Genomic DNA, 22,917 nt, shown 5'->3' on the forward strand with positions numbered 1-22,917 from the left:
CTCTTTCTAGGATGATCGTGTACTTTTGTTACACCTGACGTGTTACTGTTTTGATTGTAGGGAAAAGCCTGTACAAATCTCAAACGACACCCATTACACTCGTATATCCCATATAGAGGGCCCCTACTTATCACCTGAAACCATTACTCTATGTGTCTGTGTTTAGAAGTGGGCCTACTGCCCTACATGGGGATGAGGGTAACATTTGAGATGCAGCTGCCTCTCATGCTTGTTAATGTTACGATGCTAAGGAAGCTGTCCACTAATGATGACTCAGCTACGATGAGTTGGTGACTTTCTGAGTTTATTATTACACACCTCTCAACACTGTCACTCGCTTACAATGTCAGAATTGGCAAAACGACAGGGAAGAATGGAAAGGAACAATTGGGGAAACCAGAGAATCGAGTGAGAGAGAGGGGTGGAAGAGAGTGTAATAGACAATTGGTTTAAGGCACATTGGTTTTACACCAGAGTGTCTCTATAGGTATTTGTAGCATTGTGTGTATTGTAGTTGTGGAGTATTTGTAGCTGCTGTAGTAATAATGTATACCATTTAGCAGACATATTTATCCAAAGGGACTTACAGTCATGCATATATTTTACATATGGGTGGTACCAGGAATCAAACCCACTATCCTGGCATAGCAAACACTAAATTGCCATGCTCTACCAACTGAGCTACAGATGACCAGTAGACACTTCAGAACTGAAAACCCAGGCCATGTCAACTCCTCTAGCCTCATTTATACCTGGTGCTAACATGCGTCCTCTTTCCTGATCTTTTCCACATTCTGATTGTGCCCACATTTTCAGAAATATGTCTACACGTGGTATTAAAATGTGTCTCTTATCCATCTACTGTGACTACATTTCCTGGTCCCTCCCTGTATGCTAATTATTTGACAGCTATTCTTTCAAAATAATATTTATTTATTTATCTTAAAGGGGCAATCAGCAGTTGCTACATCTATTTTTGGACTTATAAATTAAGGATATGTACCCATTGATTCTTGAAGAACTCCTGAGTGGTGCAGTGGTCAAAGGCACTGCGTCTCAGCGCTAGAGGCGTCACTACAGACCCTGGTTAGATTCCAAGCTGTATCATAACCGGCTGTGATTGGGAGTCCCATAGGGCGGCGCCCAGTGTCATTAGGGTTTAGCTCGGGTAGGCCGTCATTGTAAATAAGAATTTGTTCTTAACTGACTTGGCTAATTAAATAAAGATAAAATCAAAATAAATAACTTATAAATGTCTCATGAGCTTAGTTTAACTATCAGAACCCAAAATATAAGCTTATTTTACTCCAAAGTAAATTGTTTGTTTGTAAACAAAGTAAATGTAAACAAACACTATATAGCCTGAAAACATGGTTAAACTATAGTTTTGATATCATGGCTGGTCAGTCCTTTCAGCTATAGCTCTGTTAATGAATTTGAGAGTGGTTACATTTCTCCAGCCCCATCCCTCAGCCTTTAACCAAAACGGGCGGGGAGTGTGCTTTGATATTGTTTCTACTGTTGATTGCCGCTTTAAGACACATGTTGATGCCATAAGTCAATGGTGCCACCTGTCAGTGATTTTAGATGATGGGATAATGATGATTTAAATGGTTTCACTGTCCAGAGCCCGGTTTCCCAAAAGCACCTTAAGGCCTAAGTTCATTGTTAAAACCATAGGATCCTATGATTCTAAGTTGAACTTAGCCTTAAGATGCTTTTGGGAGACCAGGCCCAAATCCGTGTACACTTGTAAGATATCAGACCCACAATGCATCTTTTAATGCATCCAGTCTATACGATTAAAATACTAATTTTAAAACCATGTATAGACATATTTCTGAAAATGTGGGCACAATCAGAATGTGAGAATGTGAACCACAACAGGACATAGGACACATGTTAGTTAGTAGTTGTATTACTGTTGTATCATGAATAGTGTTGTAGCTAAAACAATGTTACAAAATGAAAACCCAAGCCATGACTAGTCCTCTATGTGTGAGTATGATACTTACTCTGAACCTTGACTTTTACTGGTAACATGCTAATTTTAAAAAACATACAAAAATTCTCATAAGCCTATTAAGCATAGTGTTGTTTGGAATCTGCCGTTGACTCCAGCAAACATGATTCATTTCTTCTGACCAGGCTCTTCTGAGCTGAAAACATGGGACCTCTGCCTTATTTTAAATGAAGATTTTAGTCATTAAGCAGATACTCTTATCCAGAGCGACTTACAATTAGTGCATCCATTTAAACATATGTCTTCCCTCGACCTCCCCTGTAAAAAGAGTCTGTTTTCTCTTTGTGCCTTCTTCATTGGCTGGCGTGCCAGGAGTAGGTTGAGGGGAGTGACAGGGGCAGAAAGGGACCTATGGGAGAGGGCAGAAGTTGCCACTAACTACTAGTCTAGGGTCAGATATTCTTTACCAATCTGTTCATTCATTTTTAGGACATGGGGGTTAGGGTAATCTGCCCCAATCTGATCCTAGATCTGTGGTTAGGGGTAAACTCAAGCAGGGTAGGAGAGTGGCCCTCATATAGGTCAGTACTCCCAGAGGGCAGAGCTGTCGGGGGTAACCCCGTCGCCCTTCAGCATGCCCCCCTGGCCTCGCAGGTATCTGCCGTTCTTGCCTCGGATGGCGATGCGTCCGTGCTCCAGGAACTCAAAGGAGAAGTCATCTGGTGTCTCTCCATCTGAACACACCAGACCACTGCTGTTCACATACCAGAACCTCCCCCCCTCACCTACAAGGGGTTAGTTAGAGAGAGACAACATGGACTGGCAGCCCTATATGAAAGGCCTTTACACGTCAAAACAGATTGACGCAGAAAGCAATAGATTAATAAAAGCAGTTGCACGAAACCCCTTCAATTCTTCATGAAAAATGCATTGAATTCTATGCAATAAGCTAGAGTGTGCATATCATATCCTCACCTTTGATGTGGTACGCCCCATCACTGAAATGCAGTGTGAAGATGTCATAGACTGATCTGTTGGCATCCAGCGTGTTGGAGTTCTTATGGTGGCAGATGAAGCCGTTCAATCCTCGCAGGATCAGCATGGGACGGTTTATCAGCTTCAGAATCAACTTCTCATCCTCACCTGATCAGGGAAGAGAGGGAGGGGAAAGAGAGGGAAGGGGGGGGAAGAGAGGTAGACGTAGAAATTAAGGAGAGAAGAAGGGATTTTTGGTTTAAAAAGCATAAGAACCATGGAAGCCACTCACCCACTTAATGACACAAACACTTACCTACAGAGTCGCTGACGGCTGCTAGCTGGCCGTTCTTCTTGGTGCAGATGTATTTCCCGTTACTGGCTCTTAGTGCCACCCTGCGGCCCATCCACTCCACTGCAAACATGGTGTTGGCAGACCTGGATGATAAATAGTTAGGGTTGTGACTGGAGCTAGGGTTAGTGGTAGGGGTTAGTCTTAGGTTTAGAGCACGTGTCAAACTCATTCCACGGAGGGACGAGTGTCTGAGGGTTTCCGCTCCTCCCTTGTACTTGATTAATGAATTAAGGTCACTGATTAGTAAAGAACTCTCCATACCTGGTTGTCTAGGTCGTAATTGAAAGAAAAAAAGAAAAACCTGCAGACACTAGAGTTTGACATCCATGGTTTAGAGTTAGGGTTACCTTTCTGTGTCCGTAGTCTGGATGCCTCCGTGGGCCACCAGGGCCCAGTATTTCCCCTCGTTGGTCCGGAACAGACACTTCCTGCTCTCCTTGTCAATCTCCATCTGGAACGTCTCCAGGTCCGTCTCGTCCTCCTGGTTGGCCGAGATACTCACACCTGGGAGGGGCCAGAGGTGTGAGGTCAGTCAAACTCAGTTCATGGTATGTTCAATCCAAGTTTTATTGATACTCATAACTGTCAATACAGGCTGTCTGAAATCCATGGGCACACACGCTTACACACTCACACATGCATGCCCTTATACACGCATGTGGATGGCCCATAACCCACCATACTGTCAAAGACCTCTCTCCATTATGCAGAATACTAATAGCATTAACATTAATTAAAGACACAGGCATGCACGCAGACAGGCAGGCAGATTCTACCAACCCCTTTACTTTACTAACAGTCTTCTGCACTAGGGTCCTCCTTATTTACATTCAACCCAGCTTTCTAAAGCAACTATTGGCTTAGTCTAAAAACTATTCTCTATCTTATCACCAGGGCTTGTGTTTCTGTTTGATCAGATTCCCCTCTCATCTCAGCACTGCTTCACGGTTTATTGTCCAATTTCATGTGTGTGTGTGTGTGTGTGTGTGTGTGTGTGTGTGTGTCCATTTCACACCACACCATCACCATAACAGTCTGCTGAGCTCAGCTGTGATCAGACTACAGCCCATCTAAGAGAGAAAGAGGAGAGAAAGGAGGAGAGAATGAGAGAGAGGAAGAAGACAGGAAATCAGGGGGTATCAATAGAAGCTTTTATACATTGGGGTATCAATAGCAGATTTTATACCTCAGGTGGTATCAACAGAAGGTTTTATACCTCAGGGGGTATCAATAGAAGGTTTAATACCTCAAGGGGTATCAATAGAATATTTTATAACTCAGGGGGTACCAATAAAAGGCTTTATAACTCGGGGGGTACCAATAGAAGGCTTTATAACTCAGGGTGTATCAATAGAAGGCTTTATATCTCAGGGGGTACCAATAGAAGGTTTTATACCTCAGGGGGTATCAATAGAATGTTTTATACCTCAGGGGGTACCAATAGAAGGGTTTATACCTCAGGGGGTACCAATAGAAGGCTTTATAACTCAGGGGGTACCAATACAAAGTGTTATACATCAGGGGGTACCAATAGAAGGTTTTATACCTCAGGGGGTACCAATAAAAGGTTTTATAACTCAGGGGGTACCAATAGAACGTTTTATACCTCAGGGGGTATCAATAGAAGGGTTTATACCTCAAGGGGTACCAATAGAAGGGTTTATACCTCAGGGGGTACCAATAGAAGGGTTTATACCTCAGGGGGTATCAATAGAAGGTTTTATAACTCAGGGGGTACCAATAGAAGGTTTTATACCTCAGGGGGTACCAATAGAAGGTTTTATACCTCAGGGGGTACCAATAAAAGGTTTTATAACTCAGGGGGTACCAATAGAAGGGTTTATACCTCAGGGGGTACCAATAGAAGGGTTTATACCTCAGGGGGTACCAATAGAAGGTTTTATAACTCAGGGGGTACCAATAGAAGGTTTTATAACTCAGGGGGTACCAATAGAAGGTTTTATAACTCAGGGGGTACCAATAGAAGAGTTTATACCTCAAGGGGTACCAATAGAACGTTTTATAACTCAAGGGGTACCAATAGAAGGGTTTATACCCCAGGGGGTACCAATAGAACGTTTTATAACTCAGGGGGTACCAATAGAAGGTTTTATACCTCAGGGGGTATCAATAGAAGGTTTTATACCTCAGGGGGTACCAATAGAAGGTTTTATACCTCAGGGGGTACCAATAGAAGGGTTTATACCTCAGGGGGTATCAATAGAAGGTTTTATACCTCAGGGGGTACCAATAGAAGGGTTTATACCTCAGGGGGTACCAATAGAAGGCTTTATAACTCAGGGGGTACCAATACAAAGTGTTATACATCAGGGGGTACCAATAGAAGGTTTTATACCTCAGGGGGTACCAATAGAACGTTTTATAACTCAGGGGGTACCAATAGAAGGGTTTATACCTCAGGGGGTACCAATAGAAGGTTTTATACCTCAGGGGGTACCAATAGAAGGTTTTATAACTCAGGGGGTACCAATAGAAGAGTTTATACCTCAAGGGGTACCAATAGAACGTTTTATAACTCAGGGGGTACCAATAGAAGGGTTTATACCTCAGGGGGTACCAATAGAAGGTTTTATACCTCAGGGGTACCAATAGAAGGTTTTATACCTCAGGGGGTACCAATAGAAGGTTTTATACCTCAGGGGGTACCAATAGAAGGTTTTATACCTCAGGGGGTACCAATAGAAGGTTTTATAACTCAGGGGGTATCAATAGAAGGTTTTATACCTCAGGGGGTACCAATAGAAGGTTTTATAACTCAGGGGGTACCAATAGAAGGGTTTATACCTCAGGGGGTACCAATAGAACGTTTTATAACTCAGGGGGTACCAATAGAATGTTTTATAACTCAGGGGGTACCAATAGAAGGCTTTATAAGTCAGGGGGTATCAATAGAAGGGTTTATACCTCAGGGGGTACCAATAGAAGGTTTTATAACTCAGGGGGTACCAATAGAAGGTTTTATAACTCAGGGGGTACCAATCGAAGGTTTTATAACTCAGGGGGTACCAATAGAAGAGTTTATACCTCAAGGGGTACCAATAGAACGTTTTATAACTCAAGGGGTACCAATAGAAGGGTTTATACCTCAGGGGGTACCAATAGAACGTTTTATAACTCAGGGGGTACCAATAGAAGGTTTTATACCTCAGGGGGTATCAATAGAAGGTTTTATACCTCAGGGGGTACCAATAGAAGGTTTTATACCTCAGGGGGTACCAATAGAAGGGTTTATACCTCAGGGGGTATCAATAGAAGGTTTTATACCTCAGGGGGTACCAATAGAAGGGTTTATACCTCAGGGGGTACCAATAGAAGGCTTTATAACTCAGGGGGTACCAATACAAAGTGTTATACATCAGGGGGTACCAATAGAAGGTTTTATACCTCAGGGGGTACCAATAGAAGGGTTTATACCTCAGGGGGTACCAATAGAAGGCTTTATAACTCAGGGGGTACCAATACAAAGTGTTATACATCAGGGGGTACCAATAGAAGGTTTTATACCTCAGGGGGTACCAATAGAACGTTTTATAACTCAGGGGGTACCAATAGAAGGGTTTATACCTCAGGGGGTACCAATAGAAGGTTTTATACCTCAGGGGGTACCAATAGAAGGTTTTATAACTCAGGGGGTACCAATAGAAGAGTTTATACCTCAAGGGGTACCAATAGAACGTTTTATAACTCAGGGGGTACCAATAGAAGGGTTTATACCTCAGGGGGTACCAATAGAAGGTTTTATACCTCAGGGGGTACCAATAGAAGGTTTTATAACTCAGGGGGTACCAATAGAAGGTTTTATACCTCAGGGGGTACCAATAGAAGGTTTTATACCTCAGGGGGTACCAATAGAAGGTTTTATAACTCAGGGGGTATCAATAGAAGGTTTTATACCTCAGGGGGTACCAATAGAAGGTTTTATAACTCAGGGGGTACCAATAGAAGGGTTTATACCTCAGGGGGTACCAATAGAACGTTTTATAACTCAGGGGGTACCAATAGAATGTTTTATAACTCAGGGGGTACCAATAGAAGGCTTTATAAGTCAGGGGGTATCAATAGAAGGGTTTATACCTCAGGGGGTACCAATAGAAGGTTTTATAACTCAGGGGGTACCAATAGAAGGTTTTATAACTCAGGGGGTACCAATCGAAGGTTTTATAACTCAGGGGGTACCAATAGAAGAGTTTATACCTCAAGGGGTACCAATAGAACGTTTTATAACTCAAGGGGTACCAATAGAAGGGTTTATACCTCAGGGGGTACCAATAGAACGTTTTATAACTCAGGGGGTACCAATAGAAGGTTTTATACCTCAGGGGGTATCAATAGAAGGTTTTATACCTCAGGGGGTACCAATAGAAGGTTTTATACCTCAGGGGGTACCAATAGAAGGGTTTATACCTCAGGGGGTATCAATAGAAGGTTTTATACCTCAGGGGGTACCAATAGAAGGGTTTATACCTCAGGGGGTACCAATAGAAGGCTTTATACCTCAGGGGGTACCAATACAAAGTGTTATACATCAGGGGGTACCAATAGAAGGGTTTATACCTCAGGGGGTACCAATAGAAGGTTTTATAACTCAGGGGGTACCAATAGAAGGTTTTATAACTCAGGGGGTACCAATAGAAGAGTTTATACCTCAAGGGGTACCAATAGAACGTTTTATAACTCAGGGGGTACCAATAGAAGGGTTTATACCTCAGGGGGTACCAATAGAACGTTTTATACCTCAGAGGGTATCAATAGAAGGTTTTATACCTCAGGGGGTACCAATAGAAGGTTTTATACCTCAGGGGGTACCAATAGAAGGGTTTATACCTCAGGGGGTACCAATAGAAGGTTTTATAACTCAGGGGGTACCAATAGAAGGTTTTATAACTCAGGGGGTACCAATAGAAGGGTTTATACCTCAGGGGGTACCAATAGAACGTTTTATAACTCAGGGGGTACCAATAGAAGGGTTTATACCTCAGGGGGTACCAATAGAACGTTTTATACCTCAGGGGGTACCAATAGAACGTTTTATACCTCAGGGGGTACCAATAGAAGGTTTTATACCTCAGGGGGTACCAATAGAATGTTTTATAACTCAGGGGGTACCAATAGAAGGTTTTATACCTCAGGGGGTATCAATAGAAGGGTTTATACCTCAGGGGGTACCAATAGAAGGTTTTATACCTCAAGGGGTATTAATAGAAGGTTTTATACCTCAGGGGGTACCAATAGAAGGTTTTATAACTCAGGGGGTATTAATAGAACGTTTTATACCTCAGGGGGTACCAATAGAAGGTTTTATAACTCAGGGGGTACCAGTAGAAGGTTTTATAACTCAGGGGGTATCAATAGAAGGCTTTATAAGTCAGGGGGTATCAATGGAAGGTTTTATAACTATCTGATACTGCATCTATCTGATATCTTGAAAGGCATTGCTGACACTACAGTTGGTCAATCATACCAAATGATGCACACTGACTGCTACATAGCCTAGGGCAGTGGTTTTCTAAGCTCTCCTCGGGGATCCCCAGACGGTTAGCAGTTTAGTTGTAACACTGAACTAGCTGAACTGATTCACTTAAGGGCTAGCTGTGGATAGTTGAAATACATGAAACGTTTGGGGGTCCCCAACGAGAGGTTCAAAAATCACTTGTCTAGGCTAGTCTACACTCTTAGAAAAAAAGGTTATATCTAGAACCTAAAAGGGTTCTTCGGCTGTACCCATAGGAGAACCCTTTGAATAACTATTTTTGGTTCCAGGTAGAACCTTTTTGTTCCAGGAAGAACCGAAAAGGGTTCTACCTGGAACCGAAAAGAGTTCTCCTATGGGGACAGCCGAAGAACCCTTTTGGAACCCTTTCTTCTAAGAGTGTAGTGTAAGGTTTAAAACAGACCACAGACCCATCTCCAATTCCTGGTGTTGGCCTACCTGGAAGCCCGCCCACCCGCCTGCCCACCCAAAACTGGATCAGGCACGACTAATACATCAGAGAGTCGCTCTGCCATCCATTATTAATGATGCCACAGCCCACTGTCCCTCTCTTCCTCTCTCTATCCCTCTCTCTCTCCCCTTTGTATCTTTCTCACTTGCTCTCCTCCATTGCTATTCTCGTTTTCTTCTCTTTCTCTTTGTTTATTTCACTGCATCCTTTATCTGTCTATCAGACTGTAGCGGGCTGATGTGTGTGTCGTGTGTGTGTGTGTGTGTGTGTGTGTGTGTGTGTGTGTGTGTGTGTGTGTGTGTGTGTGTGTGTGTGTGTGTGTGTGTGTGTGTGTGTGTGTGTGTGTGTGTGTGTGTGTGTGTATTTGAGCCTTCGTCTCTCTTTCAATTTCTTCCCAGACCAGATCGATGTACCCGAGGGAGTAGAGAGAGGTGACGACAGACATGATAACAGATCTGACCCACACACACACACACACACACACAGCGCATGCACACACACATGCGCATGGACACTCACACACCACGTGTGGTGCTCGAATCCCCGAGCTGACAAGGTAAAAATCTGTTGTTCTGCCCCTGAACAAGGCAGTTAACCCACTGTTCCTAGGCCGTCATTGTAAATAAGAATTTGTTCTTAACTGACTTGCCTAGTTAAATAAAGGTTAAATAAATAAAACATGGGCGCTTTAATAGAAAGAGAGTGGGAAGGCAGTAGAGAGAAAGAGAGAGAAGTATCAAGTCAGTTTCTGAGCCTAGTTGTGTTTGTGAACGATCTGACGGTGACATGTCTGCTCTTCAGGGAGGACTGGCAGTCCTGTTGATTTATGTGCGAACACATAGAGAAGGTGACGTCTTCTATATCTGACTATGCTCTCCTCTCTCTCTCTCTCTCTCCTCCTCCTCCTCCTCCTCTCCTTATGTACTTTCACAACCACTCTCTGCTCACTTTCTTCTCTTTTCTCTATTTCCTCCTTTCCCATCACTCTCCCTATATACGCTTTCCCCTTCCACCCTTCTCCTCCTGTCTACCTCACTAACCCTCTCTCCCCACCCTCTCCCCTGGCTGTTCCCTACAGTCTTTCCCTTTCTAACCCTCACCCTTTCCCTTTCCTCTCCTCCATTAACTCTTTTTTCCTCACTTGCCCTTCCCTCTCCTCCTTTATTCTCTTCGCAGCGCTCTCCCTGGGTCGCCCTCTCAACCTCCTTTATCTCCATCCCTGGGCTGGGGTCTGTGGCTGACTGACTGACCCAGTTGTCTTTCTGATTTGTGGGCTGAGTTGCTATGGGCTATGCCCCTGGTGTGCTGTTGGCCAGAGAGCCATAGAGTTAGAGTAGGGCTTGGGTTTCTGAAAACAGACTCCCCGCCTTCAATGAACAACCGCCCTGGCACTATCAATTATTTAACACACTCTGCACCTCATCACTCACCAATACAGGAGTGTTTGTAAAAGAGAGAGAGAAAGAGAGAGACAAAGCTTGTGTTTGTGAAAGAGAGAGTGTGTGTATTGTATGTTTGTAGGTACAAGATGGAGAGGAAGAGAAAGTGCGTGAGTGCATATGTGTCTGTGCACTTGTCGTCTGAATGTGTGTGTGTGTGTGTGTGTGTGTGTGTGTGTGTGTGTGTGTGTGTGTGTGTGTGTGTGTGTGTGTGTGTGTGTGTGTGTGTGTGTGTGTGTGTGTGTGTGTGTGTGTGAGAGAGAGAGAGAGAATGAGAGTGGAAAAAGTAAGTGTAAGGAAATGTTTTGTGTATCCTGTTTGAGTGTCTTTCAGCACTAGCATAGAGGTGCGTCACCGCCCTTTCTTCGCTGCCCTCATGAGGTTTCCTATAGCCCTCAGGCCTCGAGGTAATCACTCTCTGCTCGTCTCACTCAGTCATTTGGTTATTGCAGATCGTAGTGCTAACCAGGAACAATGAGCCACAGCTACAGTTACAACCCTCAGGTTAGAGTAACACTACTCCTCAGACAAGAATATTCACCAAAGACCACAGCATCAAACACACGGACGATACACAGAACACTCTAGAGATTCTAGGAATAGATTCCCTCTAGATTCAAGTCTAGATGAGATTCTAATAACACTGTAGATTCTGGAATCAGTTACCGAGTCTATGACATTATCATCGACCCGGTAACTGATTCCAGAATTGTTTGTGGCTCGGGCAATGGGAAAGAGGCACAACTTACTACATTATCATATTACACAGTGATGCTGACAATATTAATCGGTAACACACTTTTCACAGTGGTCATGCATGCAGGGTATGCCAGAGATGAAGTCTACACTGTACATAAGCTGCACTGGAATAATCAGCCATTTTAATTTGCAAATCTCATTCCCCCTGACCTGGTGACATGTTTTCTGAGCCTGAAATACAAAAAGACTACTATGCTGTGGAGGGATTTACACTACTGTAAGGAGGCAGTGGAATGACACTACACCACTAGAACTTCCCTTTAACAATACAATAATGATATGTTAGAAATAGAACAATCGATCAACGCACGCACAAACATGACAACATATCAACTGCGTTCATCTCGTCTTCGAGGAAACACCCAACCTCAGACAATATGATAAGGAACCTGAAGACTACATTACCCATAATTATGGACAAGTCTTATCTGCTGTCAATCATCCATATCGAATGGCAGTGGTGAAGGTCCATGCATATTCAACACGGCTGCTAATGTATTTTCTGTACATCTGAAAGCTCAGTTACCACAGTAGGTATCAAGTGGTACGAGAATATGAGGTGGTAGTAGTAGTAGTAGTAGTAGTAGTAGTTGAGTAGTTTTAGATGTGACACATGAGGAGAGGGAGAGAAAACAAAAAAAAGAGAACGAAAGAGGTGTATACTGTATATTTATGCGTGTGTGACATCTATGTTCATAATGCGTTTTGTCTACTGTGTATACTGTGTGTGTCTTACGTTGCCGTATAGACACGTATTTCCCATTGGCTGCCATCAGCACCACCTGAGGGTGGCTCTCCTCCAGGTCAAACAGCTCATCCTTCCCCGGCTTGCTGCACCTGCCAGACCTCAGTGTCCCCGTGGGCCCCATCGGACTCAGGTACTTCCCCTCACAGTCCTTAAACGCCAGCTTCCCACACTTCAGCTCCAGCGTGTACCCCGTGCCCCGCCCGCTCTCCGCTGACAGCTTCCCGTCGTTGCCAAGGTAACGGCCGTCGCAGGTCTTGAGCCGGTACTTCCCATCCAGGTAGACGAGCGTCAGGAGCGCCGCCACGCCCCATGGAATGTTCCGGTCCACGGCGATCTCGCCGTCGTCGGGTGACAGGTGGGCGTAGCGCTTGCGGGCGACACTGAGCAGGTTGGCCTGTGGGTGGAGCGCCAGGTGTACCGCCCATAACTCTGCCTCTGTGATCACTTGGGCGAAGCAGGACAGGTAGTCCCGGGAACCTCCGAATAACCTCAGGTAGGGTTCCGACTGAAGTGCCCAGCGGCCGTCTGACTGGGCAGCGATTAGGAAGCGGCAGTCTGTGTTCCGTCCCTCGGCCTCGCAAGTGACCTTGCCATCCTTGTCGGAGGCCAGGTAGCGGCCCAGATGGCTGCGGAGGTAAACCACCTGGGGGTCCTGGGAGTCCTGCTCTAAAGTCCACACCTGCTTCCTCTTCAGACTGGGGGCCGACGCATTCACCTGATGGAGGAGAGATCACTGTCAAGAGCACTGGGAATAGACAGTTTCCACTTGTCTACCTAAAACGCCTTCCCTCTTCCGATGTCTTCACCCTTTCTAACTCTTTCCTGCTTTAGATAAACTTCTTTGGCATCTACTCTACTCTGGCATGAAAACGACAAAGGAGTTGGCTAAAGCAGGACCAGACTGGCACCAGTCTAGACAGGAACACAGTAAGACTAAGCTGTGTCAGATGAGGTATCTCACCTTGAAGCCAAAGGCCTCTGCGGTGAGGTAGCGACTCTCGTGGTTGATCAGACCAAACTGCAGCTTCAGAGGACAGTTTGTACCGTTAGTGGGCATCCTGACCTGGGGGGATAGGAGGAAGAAGAATGTGGGGAGGGGAGGGCATGGGGGTATGAATGACAAGTATGAGGTGAGGTTAAAAGGGTGGGCAGAATTAGGCAATAAAATATGAGAAGAAATCAATGAGGAAGTTAGCTATAATGCAGGGACTAAAGAAAGGTAGCTATAATCCAGGGACTTTGTCTTAAAAAAAAAAAAAAAATTTTTTTTTACACAGATTTATAATCTACTTACTGTGGTTATGTGGTTCCTTTCTGTAGTTTCTGTGATTCCTGTGCTCCTAATTCCCAGATTAAAACATTTCCTTTCAAATTACTCCTCTTCTTATTCTGTTTCTCCTCCCTTCTCCGTCTCCTCTCCACCTCCGTCTCTCTCTGGTGGTAGTGAAGGACTCTTTCTCGTCTTTTCTCTTTCTGTCATTCAGGGCTCCTGGTTTTTTTCCCTTCGGTTTCCTAATCAGGATTATAGTAATCAGCAGGGCTCAATACTGCAATCCAACAAGTGACGTCACCCTCTCCACCTCTCCTCTCACAATTTCTTTCAGACTACCTCTCCCCTTCTCCCTCAATTGATATTTCCCCCCTTCTCTCTCTCCCTCTCTTAAAGTCTTCCTCTCACTCAATTGTTACCTTTGGCTCTGTCTCACTCTAACGCTCTTCCACTATGCTTCCCCAACGTTTCTTTCTCTCCCTCTCTCTCTTTCTTTCCCTCAGCCATTCTCTCTCTTTTTCCAATTCCCTGTTCTTTCTCTCCCAGTTCTTTCTCTGAGATTACTGAGCCAATGATCTCCTGACCAGTCTCCAACCTTGGCCTTAGTGACCAGTCAGTAACCCAGTCACCCAACCAGTCAGTAAGCCAGTCAGTCAGTCAGTCAGCCAGTAGCCCAGTCACCCAACCAGTCAGTAAGCCAGTCAGTCAGTCAGTCACCCAGTCACCCAACCAGCCAGTCACCCAGTCAGTCAGTTACCAATTTTTTTTTGCTTTGTCATTTTTATTGTTGGGGGGGGGGTTACAGGTACAATATTCATATCAATTCACACACTCAGTTTATACCACACATACCCGTAGGCTGACGCTCAAAAGAAAAATGAAGAAATACATACAGAAAAATTATCATATTGATCACACAGGATTTTGTAATAATGATGGGGTGACAGGTAGCCTCGAGGTTAGAGCTTTGGGCCAATAACTTCAAGGTCGCTGGGTTGAATCCCAGAGCCGAAAAGGTGAACAAATCTGTCGCTGTGCCCTTGAGCAAGGCACTTGTGTCTCAGGGGGAGTTCCGATATGCAAGAAACGCATTTACATTCCACATTTGGGTGTAACAGGAAAAATATAAGCACCCCTCAAATTATCATACCCCCGGCGACCAGAGAAAACCCTCCCCATACCACTTCTTCCCCGTGGGCCTGAAAGCAAAGAATAAAAAATACAAAAATGTTTCCTTGGTGTTAAATACAGTCGCTGAACAAACTTAAAATGTGTAAATTGATGGTTTGGATTACAGGAAGCAAAGGCCATGTTTTTCCAGTTATATCTATGGACCATACTTTTTTAATGGCCAGCTTAGAGTATGAGCTTTCCAAATGTTTATATATTATAGAGATCAGTCCTTTCAGGGGAGCCCAGGTCATTTATTTATAAATCCCATCATTGGATGGTTTGGTAGTTGGGTTTCCCCAGCATACCTGACCTAAGTTAGAAATATAGAAAAAAAAGTGTGTCTTTCAAATCCTGGAGTATTCTCAAACCATTACAGTCCATGATATCGACAAGGGTACGGAATCCACATTTGGACCATTGGGGGGGGGCAAAAGGACGGCCTCCAGATTTCTTGGCATTATTGTGAATTATTGGAGTATGGTCATACCATTTTAATTCCCAGTTACAATGACTTTCAATTTTGAGACAAATATTAATAGTGTGAGCAATAAAAGGACCAAAGCATAGTGTACATTGTTTTAAGGTCCAGTGCAGTCAAAATGAAAATTTTCCTGTGTTTTATATCGTATTGTACGACAGCTGACGAAACTAACACTGTAAAGTGTACACATTATTTTTGGTGTTATTTCTTGATAGTTGCTGGTTGAAAATACTTCTAATTTGCCAGGAGATTTCGGCTTTCTATGGTGACATCACCATGGGGTAAACTGATTAATAGACCAATAACAAAGAGTTCCAAATCTCTCTGCCAATTACAGCTAGTTTATAGTTGCCCCTTCCCGACTCAGACCACTCCCAGACATTCCTAGCAATATTATTGCTTGAGAAATAGTTTTTGCTAAAAATCTAATTTTGCCAATTTTAATGGAAATCTATTACAGTAAGGCACTTAATTGTTACCCAGAAATGATTTGATATTGACATAAAAAACTGTGGTGTGTATTCATGGATGCCAAGGGAAGCCAGGCTTCCCTCCCCAAATTGTCCGATAATGATTTTTTAAATTAATAATATTTTGTCTCTCTGTGTTTCATAATTTTCCTTCAATTCGCAAGTGGCTGAAAGTATCTCACCGGAGAAAGCATCTGAGCAAGTGAAACAGTGCCCCTCTGTCTCTGTGTAGCCTTCTATCTGATGCTGTCAGGTCAAAAAGTGTATGACATTGTTGCCGCCCATTGCATTGAATGCAAAGGAAGGCAGCGAGCATTTGGCCTCCCTTGATAAAAAAATATAAAATAATAGCCAATCAGCATTGAGCTAAACTGAATGAGCTCAACTGTGAATGGGCCTGGCGCACCAAAAATACATTTTAAGGGAAGCCAGTTTGGATTTGGCTTCACACCAATCACATCACATCGAGAGTGAAACATAATTGACAGAAAAACTTGAATTGTTGCATCTCGGTGGCTAGCAAGCTAGCTAAAATTGTCCCTTTCCTAAATTAGCCATGGATGGAGATAGGGATTTGGATTGTGGTTTTACTAAATTATCCGTACAGGGCAATGATTATAATGACGATTCTGATCCAACCATAAATTCATACATTGTGCCCCTGGCCTGAGAGGATGGAAGTTCAAAACGTAGCTTGACATAGCATGCTAATGTTAACTAGCTGGCTCATCTTTGCCTATGTATGGAAGTTAGGCTTGCGAGCAAGAATTTTAGCCAGGTAGCCTAGGACAGCAAAAACTAAAAGTGTGTACTGTATAACAGAGTCATAGACCATTTTGTCAACATGAAAGAGAGGAGGATGGCATTAGCGTTTCTATACAAGTAGGGAGGGTCAACATGTTTTTTCTACTAGCACGAATGTAAGCACACACACAGAGAAATCAGAACTATGGACAACCACATCATATTTAGCTTATGTTGATTGGATTAAATCGTTTTTGGTATCTTTCAGTTGTCACTGTATTAGACTAAGCAGAGGTGATTTGATAATGTTGAAGTTGAAATAGTGATGGATTAGTGGAGGCAGCTCCTGTTTTCTCTGTGACTTGTGGTAAATCTCCGTGGTTCTAAATCAATAGTTGTTTAGTAGCCGAAAATAAACATTAACCTGCAGGTCATGCTGCAGGTCATGTAACTGTTAGTTACATGCAATATGAATTTAATCCTGCCACTGTGTCAATTTATTGTCTCAGCCTTAGTTGTAATATGGCATTTTTTTCTGGCTTGGCGTCCACAGTTATTTTACCCACACACCGCTACTGATAAAAACAAGTGCATTGGGACTTTAAGGGATATATCAGTAAAGACCACCTCTTTCAGGGCCTTAGGAGACACAATATTTCTCTCTATATTCATCCAGGTGGCTGACGAATCATGTCTAAACCAATTTAGGATGTGGTGAAATGCCATTTCCTGGAAAAATAATTTAAAGTTTGGTAGGTTTAGTCCTCCTATGTCTTTCCCGCTTTGTAAAGGTGTTAATTTGATCCGGGATCGCTTACCTTGTTATATACATTTTGAAACCGCACTATGACTTTTATCCCAATAGCCAGAAGGGGAAGCATTGAACTACAGAAATTCAGCCTTGGCAGTGTATTCATTTTGACCATAGATATTCTGCTGGTTAAAGCAACGGGGATGCTAGTGCACCTACTGAGGTCAGGTTGAATCGATTTGAGCGTTCTGTAAAAGTTTCTTTGTCAGTGGTTTTATCTAAGAAAGGAAATATAACTAATCCCAAATATTTTAAATGGGAAATTATTGGGATTCCATAAGCAGAGATGGAGTCCTCCATCGGGGTGTTGAGAGACAATAGGTCTGATTTGGTTAGATTAATTAGCTGAATGTATCTATGATCTTCAATGCGTTTTGGAGCAATTGAAATACATTGTCTAGATGTAGTAAAATACCATCTGGGTATAATGACATGAAGTGATCAGTAGATTTGAGGGAAATTGATGTTATTTCGTTCGATTGAAGAATTTCTTGAGCCAGGGTTTCCATGGATAATAAAAATAGCAAAGGACAAATCGGATCGCCTTGTCTGCTGCTTCTAGTGATTATGAACGGAGCTGAGCAGAACTTGCCTGTTATAACGATGGTTGAGGGATTGGCATATAGTATTTTAATCATATGAATAAAATTGGAGCCAATTCCCATGTTCCAAGACATAACAGAGATATGACCATTTTACTCTAATAAAAGCTTTTTTTGCATCGAGAGATAAAACAGCCCAAGGATCTGTTGTTTCTGACTAAGCATTTAAGATATGTAATAGTCAATGGAGGTTATCTGAGGATAAACGTTTTTTAACAAACCCGCTTTGGTCCGTGTGGACCAATTTGGCTAAGTAAGTGTCAAGGCGGGATTACATTTTGTAAAAAGTTTAATATCTGTGTTATTTGCGTTTATGAAAGATAGAGGGTGATAGTGAGAACACTGGGTGGCATCCTTACCTTTTTTTATATTAGTTCTGTATTCACATCTCTCCCCAATGAACCTTTGTGAACGGCTGTGTTAATCATTTCGAGCAATAGTGGACCTAATTGATTCACAAATGTCAAATAGACCTCAGGAGGAATACTGTCCAATCCTGATGATTTTAATTATGTTAACCAATTGAGTTAATTGAGAGAGATTTGGGCTCCCAGTGAGGCAGCTTCATCTGTTGAGAGAAGAGTTCTTCGTTATTTTAGAAAGGACTTAGTCTGGCTTGGTGTGGATTTACAATCAGAGGTGTACAGTTCTTAATAGAAGAGGGAGAATCTTTAATTTGGGTTCTGTAATTCCACTGTTTCAGATTCAATAGTGGCTATATCAGCTAATTGATCATTACTGCTTAGCTTGTTGGCCAATAAACAACTGGGACGATTACCATGGAACTAATGGTTGAGTCTAACTCAATGGATCGCAAATTCTTCTCTCTGTCTTATCAATAAATTAAGTTCTATCTTGACTTTGGAAAGAGTATTAGCTAAAAAAAAGTGTTTATTGAGAATGCTCTAATGCAGTTAACCACATTTCTTATTCTGATATATTTTCTACTTGTGGTTTATTCAACCCAGATGCAAATGCAGTTGCATTATTTTTACTAAAACCTTTGGTAGCATCCCATAGAAGTCATCAACTGAATTTTTATTGATCATTATGAATTCATCTAGTTAAATTTCTTATTTATCACAGAATGTAGGATTGTGTAGTAATGAAACGTTGAAACGACATCTTATCGCTCTTTTAGGAGAGTCTGAGATTTGTAGTTGGCAGTAGTAAGCATGGTGATCAGACTATCTCATCTGTCTAATTTCTATTTTCTTCATTTTAAGAAAGTAGAGGTGTAGATAATAATATAAAATCAATTCGGAAGAAAGTTTTATGCCGGTTTGAATAGAAAGTGTATGCTTTTGGATTATGTGCTTGCCAGGCGTCAATGAGGTTGTGATCAGAGAGTATGTGTTGGAGAGCCTTGATTGTGTGTGAATTGTAGTTGGTCCTTACCTTCTCATTCACTTCATCTCTCTCCCTCTCTTTTTACCACTCTGTCACTTTCTGCCTCTCACGTTCTGTCTTCCGTTAGTTTTTCTTCTCCTCTTCTTTCACACCTCTGCCTTTATTCACATTCCAGTTTCCTTCTTGACCAGAAGCAGGTTTGATCCACACGTCCCTTAAATATGCACATCTTTTGATTAAAAAGGTTCCACCCTGAGATCTCAGTGAGGCCCTAGAGCGGCGCGACACCCTTTTCCTTCCCCAACTCCTAAGCACCCAAACATAAACCCTTCCTCTTTACGCTACAGCAAGGTGATGGAACGCATGCTTTAGTACTCTTTAGTCTTTCCTCTTTCTTTGTATCTCTCTCCTCCTTTCTCTCTGTCTCTCTCTGACGTGGCGGCTGTGTATGTACTCGTGTCTTTATCTGGCTTTGCGCTTTATTCTGCTCTCTACTTCTTTCCTTGACGGGAGAGGTGGAGTGACAAAGCCAAGGTAACCAGAAACAATGCGTAGACACACACACACACACACACACACACACACACACACACACACATACACATACAGTGAGCGTCGGGTAACCAGAGCCCACCCTGTGCCTCTGTGGCAGTGGCCCGAGTGCAGCTCTCCTTACCTGCCTGGGCAGAGTATGGTTACACACCATCTCTGATTCCAAGTTCTGTGGGTCAGCTTTAATGGAACACGTGTGTGAGAGAAGGAAACAGAAAGATAGAGAGAAGGAGAGAGAAAAAGGGAGGGAGAGAAAGGGAAGAAGGGATGAATTTGAAATAAATGTGCATTTCAGAGAGAGGGAGAAAAGGGGAAAAGTTGACAGAGAGAAAGAAAGAAGGGGGAGAGTGGAAAGAGAAAGCAACATAACATGACTTGTTCCTATTTTAGTGAGAGCACTAATCATCACGTCAACTTTTCTCCCCTGGTGTACCAACAAAGAGTTGTTGATCAAAGTAGGGTCCTGTGTGTGTTGAAGCGTATTTGGATGGTAAACAGACGTGTCCATTCCTTAAACCTTCTAATCCTTCTCCCAGTGATCCCAAACTGGCTAATCTACCACCAGTTACCCCTCCCCCTGACGAGTTGCACACACACACACACACACACACACACACACACACACACACACACACACACACACACACACACACACACACACACACACACACACACACACACACACACACACATATACAGTTGAAGTCGGAAGTTTACATACACTTAGGTTGGAGTCATTAAAACTAGTTTTCAAACCACTCCACAAATGTCTTGTTAACAAACTATAGTTTTGGCATGTCGGTTAGGACATCTACTTTGTGCATGACACAAGTCATTTTTCCAACAATTGTTTACAGATAGATTATTTCACTTATAATTCACTGTATCACATTTCCAGTGGGTCAGAAGTTTACATACACTAAGTTGACTGTTCCTTTAAACAGCTTGAAAAATACCAGAAAATTATGTCATGACTTTAGAAGCTTCTGATAGGCTAATTGACATCATTTGAGTCAATTGGAGGTGAACCTCTGGATGTATTTCAAGGCCTACCTTCAAACTCAGTGCCTCTTTGCTTGACATCATGGGAAAATCCATAGAAATCAGCCAAGACCTCAGAAAAACAATTCAAGACCTCCACAAGTCTGGTACATCCTTGGGAGCAATTTCCAAACACCTGAAGGTACCACGTTCATCTGTACAAACAATACTACGCAAGTATAAACACCATGGGACCACGCAGCCATCATACCGCTCAGGAAGGAGACGCGTTCTGTCTCCTAGAGATGAACGTACTTTGGTGCGAAAAGTACAAATCAATCCCAGAACAACAGCAAAGGATCTTGTGAAGATGCTGGAGGAAACAGGTACAAAAGTATCTATATCCATAGTAAAACGAGTGCTATATCGACATAACCTGAAAGGCCGCTCAGCAAGGAAGAAGCCACTGCTCCAAAACCGCCATAAAAAATCCAGACTACGGTTTGCAACTGTACATGGGGACAAAGATCGTACTTTTTGGAGAAATGTCCTCTGGTTTGATGAAACAAAAACAGAACTGTTTGGCCATAATGACCATCATTATGTTTGGAGGAAAAAGGGGAGGCTTGCAAGCTGAAGAACACCATCCCAACCATGAAGCACGGGGGTGGCAGCATCATGTTGTGGGTGTGCTTTGCTGCAGGAGGGGCTGGTGCACTTCACAAAATAGATGGCATCATGAGGATGCAAAATGATCTGGATATATTGAAGCAACATCTCAAAACATCAGTCAGGAAGTTAAAGCTTGGTTGCAAATGGCCCTTCCAAATGGACAATGACCCCAAGCATACTTCCAAAGTTGTGGCAAAATGGCTTAAGGACAACAAAGTCAAGGTATTGGAGGGGCCATCATAAAGCCCTGACCTCAATCCTATAGAAATTTTGTGGGAAGAACTGAAAAAGCGTGTGCGAGCAAGGAGCCCTACAAACCTGACTCAGTTACACCATCTCTGTCAGGAGGAATGGGCCAACGTTCACCCAACTTATTGTGGGAAGCTTGTGGAAGGCTACCTGAAATGTTTGACCCAAGTTAAACAATTTAAAGGAAATGCTACCAAATACTAATTGAGTGTATGTAAACTTCTGACCCACTGGGAATGTGATGAAATAAATAAAAGCTGAAATAAATCATTCTCTCTCTATTATTCTGACATTTCACATTCTTAAAATAAAGTGGTGATCCTAACTGACATAAGACAGGGAATTTTTACTAGGATGAAATGTCAGGAATTGTAAAAAACGGAGTTTAAATGTACTTGGCTAAGGTGTATATAAACTTCCGACATCAACTGTACATACACACACACACAGAGTCCATCTGCCCAAATGCACGCACACACACACACTCACACAGGAATGACAGACTTGGGTGAGAGGACAGTCCAAGAGTTCATGATAAACTACTCCCCCATCTATTTACTCTTTCTGCGACCCAGACTGGACCTGCTGGCCACATGCGAACACTGATGTATGGACACACACACAACCACACACTACATGACGGAGCTACAAACACAAACCATAACCTTGTCTTGGATAGATCAGGTGAATGCCTACCCATTTAACCGTGTGATCAGTCACTGAGGCTCAAGGCCTGTGGTACAGCAGATAAAACACCGGTCAGCTCCCAACAAGGCCACCAGAGGGAACTCTTCTTACACACACTGAAAGCTTGAACAAGACAACAATCCATTTTGAGGATGTCACAGACAGATGAAGGACTTGATTCAATCTGTAGCCCTGAAGATCAGTGCTGTAGCGCGATTGACATTTATAGGTCATTTCTGATTGAGCCGACATATGCAGTGTTTACAGTGAATGCGGTCTCCTCGAAAGCGGGAACATTGCCTTTCCATTTTTATCTCAGTGTAGCGCAGGTCTACAGCTATTTAGCTAAAACTGTTGTTTTCTTGAGATATAATTAGATATTTTCTGTATTTTTTATTCACTATAGCGGGCAACTGGAAGCTTAAGGAATGGCCCTACTTATGGTAGATGATATAGAATATGAAATCAACCTGGGACAAAAAATTACTTTCGTTTTTTTCAATTGTTTAAGCACAATTTTGGAAACAGGGCCCGGTTTGTCAAAACACTACACACAATTAGCACAACCCTACACCAAAGTAGCACAACACTTCAGATCATTTACAAAATGGAACACTTTTCAAAACTATACACGACTTCATAAAAACAATATTTTGTTACCATATGAAACACA

At 42.8% G+C, this 22,917-nt stretch overlaps 1 protein-coding gene across 1 annotated transcript; it reads right to left on the reverse strand.

Moving 5' to 3' along the window:
- Window positions 1-28: 28 nt before the first annotated feature.
- LOC106589599 (fascin-2) lies at window positions 29-13,702 on the reverse strand. The gene is made up of 7 exons (XM_014179776.2): window positions 13,497-13,702; window positions 13,164-13,265; window positions 12,191-12,917; window positions 3,641-3,797; window positions 3,255-3,376; window positions 2,939-3,106; window positions 29-2,748 (listed from the first exon to the last, which is right to left on the reverse strand). The coding sequence occupies exons 2-7, from the start codon at window positions 13,257-13,259 to the stop codon at window positions 2,546-2,548; spliced, it is 1,473 nt and encodes a 490-aa protein (XP_014035251.1). The 5' UTR covers window positions 13,260-13,265; window positions 13,497-13,702; the 3' UTR covers window positions 29-2,545.
- Window positions 13,703-22,917: the final 9,215 nt, after the last annotated feature.

This window comes from Salmo salar, chromosome ssa28, assembly GCF_905237065.1.
Source record: "Salmo salar chromosome ssa28, Ssal_v3.1, whole genome shotgun sequence".
NCBI lineage: Eukaryota > Metazoa > Chordata > Actinopteri > Salmoniformes > Salmonidae > Salmo > Salmo salar.

Excerpts from the sequence above, each read along its gene's own strand:
- LOC106589599 (XM_014179776.2), bottom strand. The coding sequence starts at position 13,259 with ATGCCCACTAACGGTACAAACTGTCCTCTGAAGCTGCAGTTTGGTCTG. Across the intron at positions 12,918-13,163 it reads CAGAGGCCTTTGGCTTCAAG|GTGAATGCGTCGGCCCCCAG; the intron begins GTGAGATACCTC and ends CTCCTCCATCAG. Across the intron at positions 3,377-3,640 it reads CAGACTACGGACACAGAAAG|GTCTGCCAACACCATGTTTG; the intron begins GTAACCCTAACT and ends TTTATCATCCAG.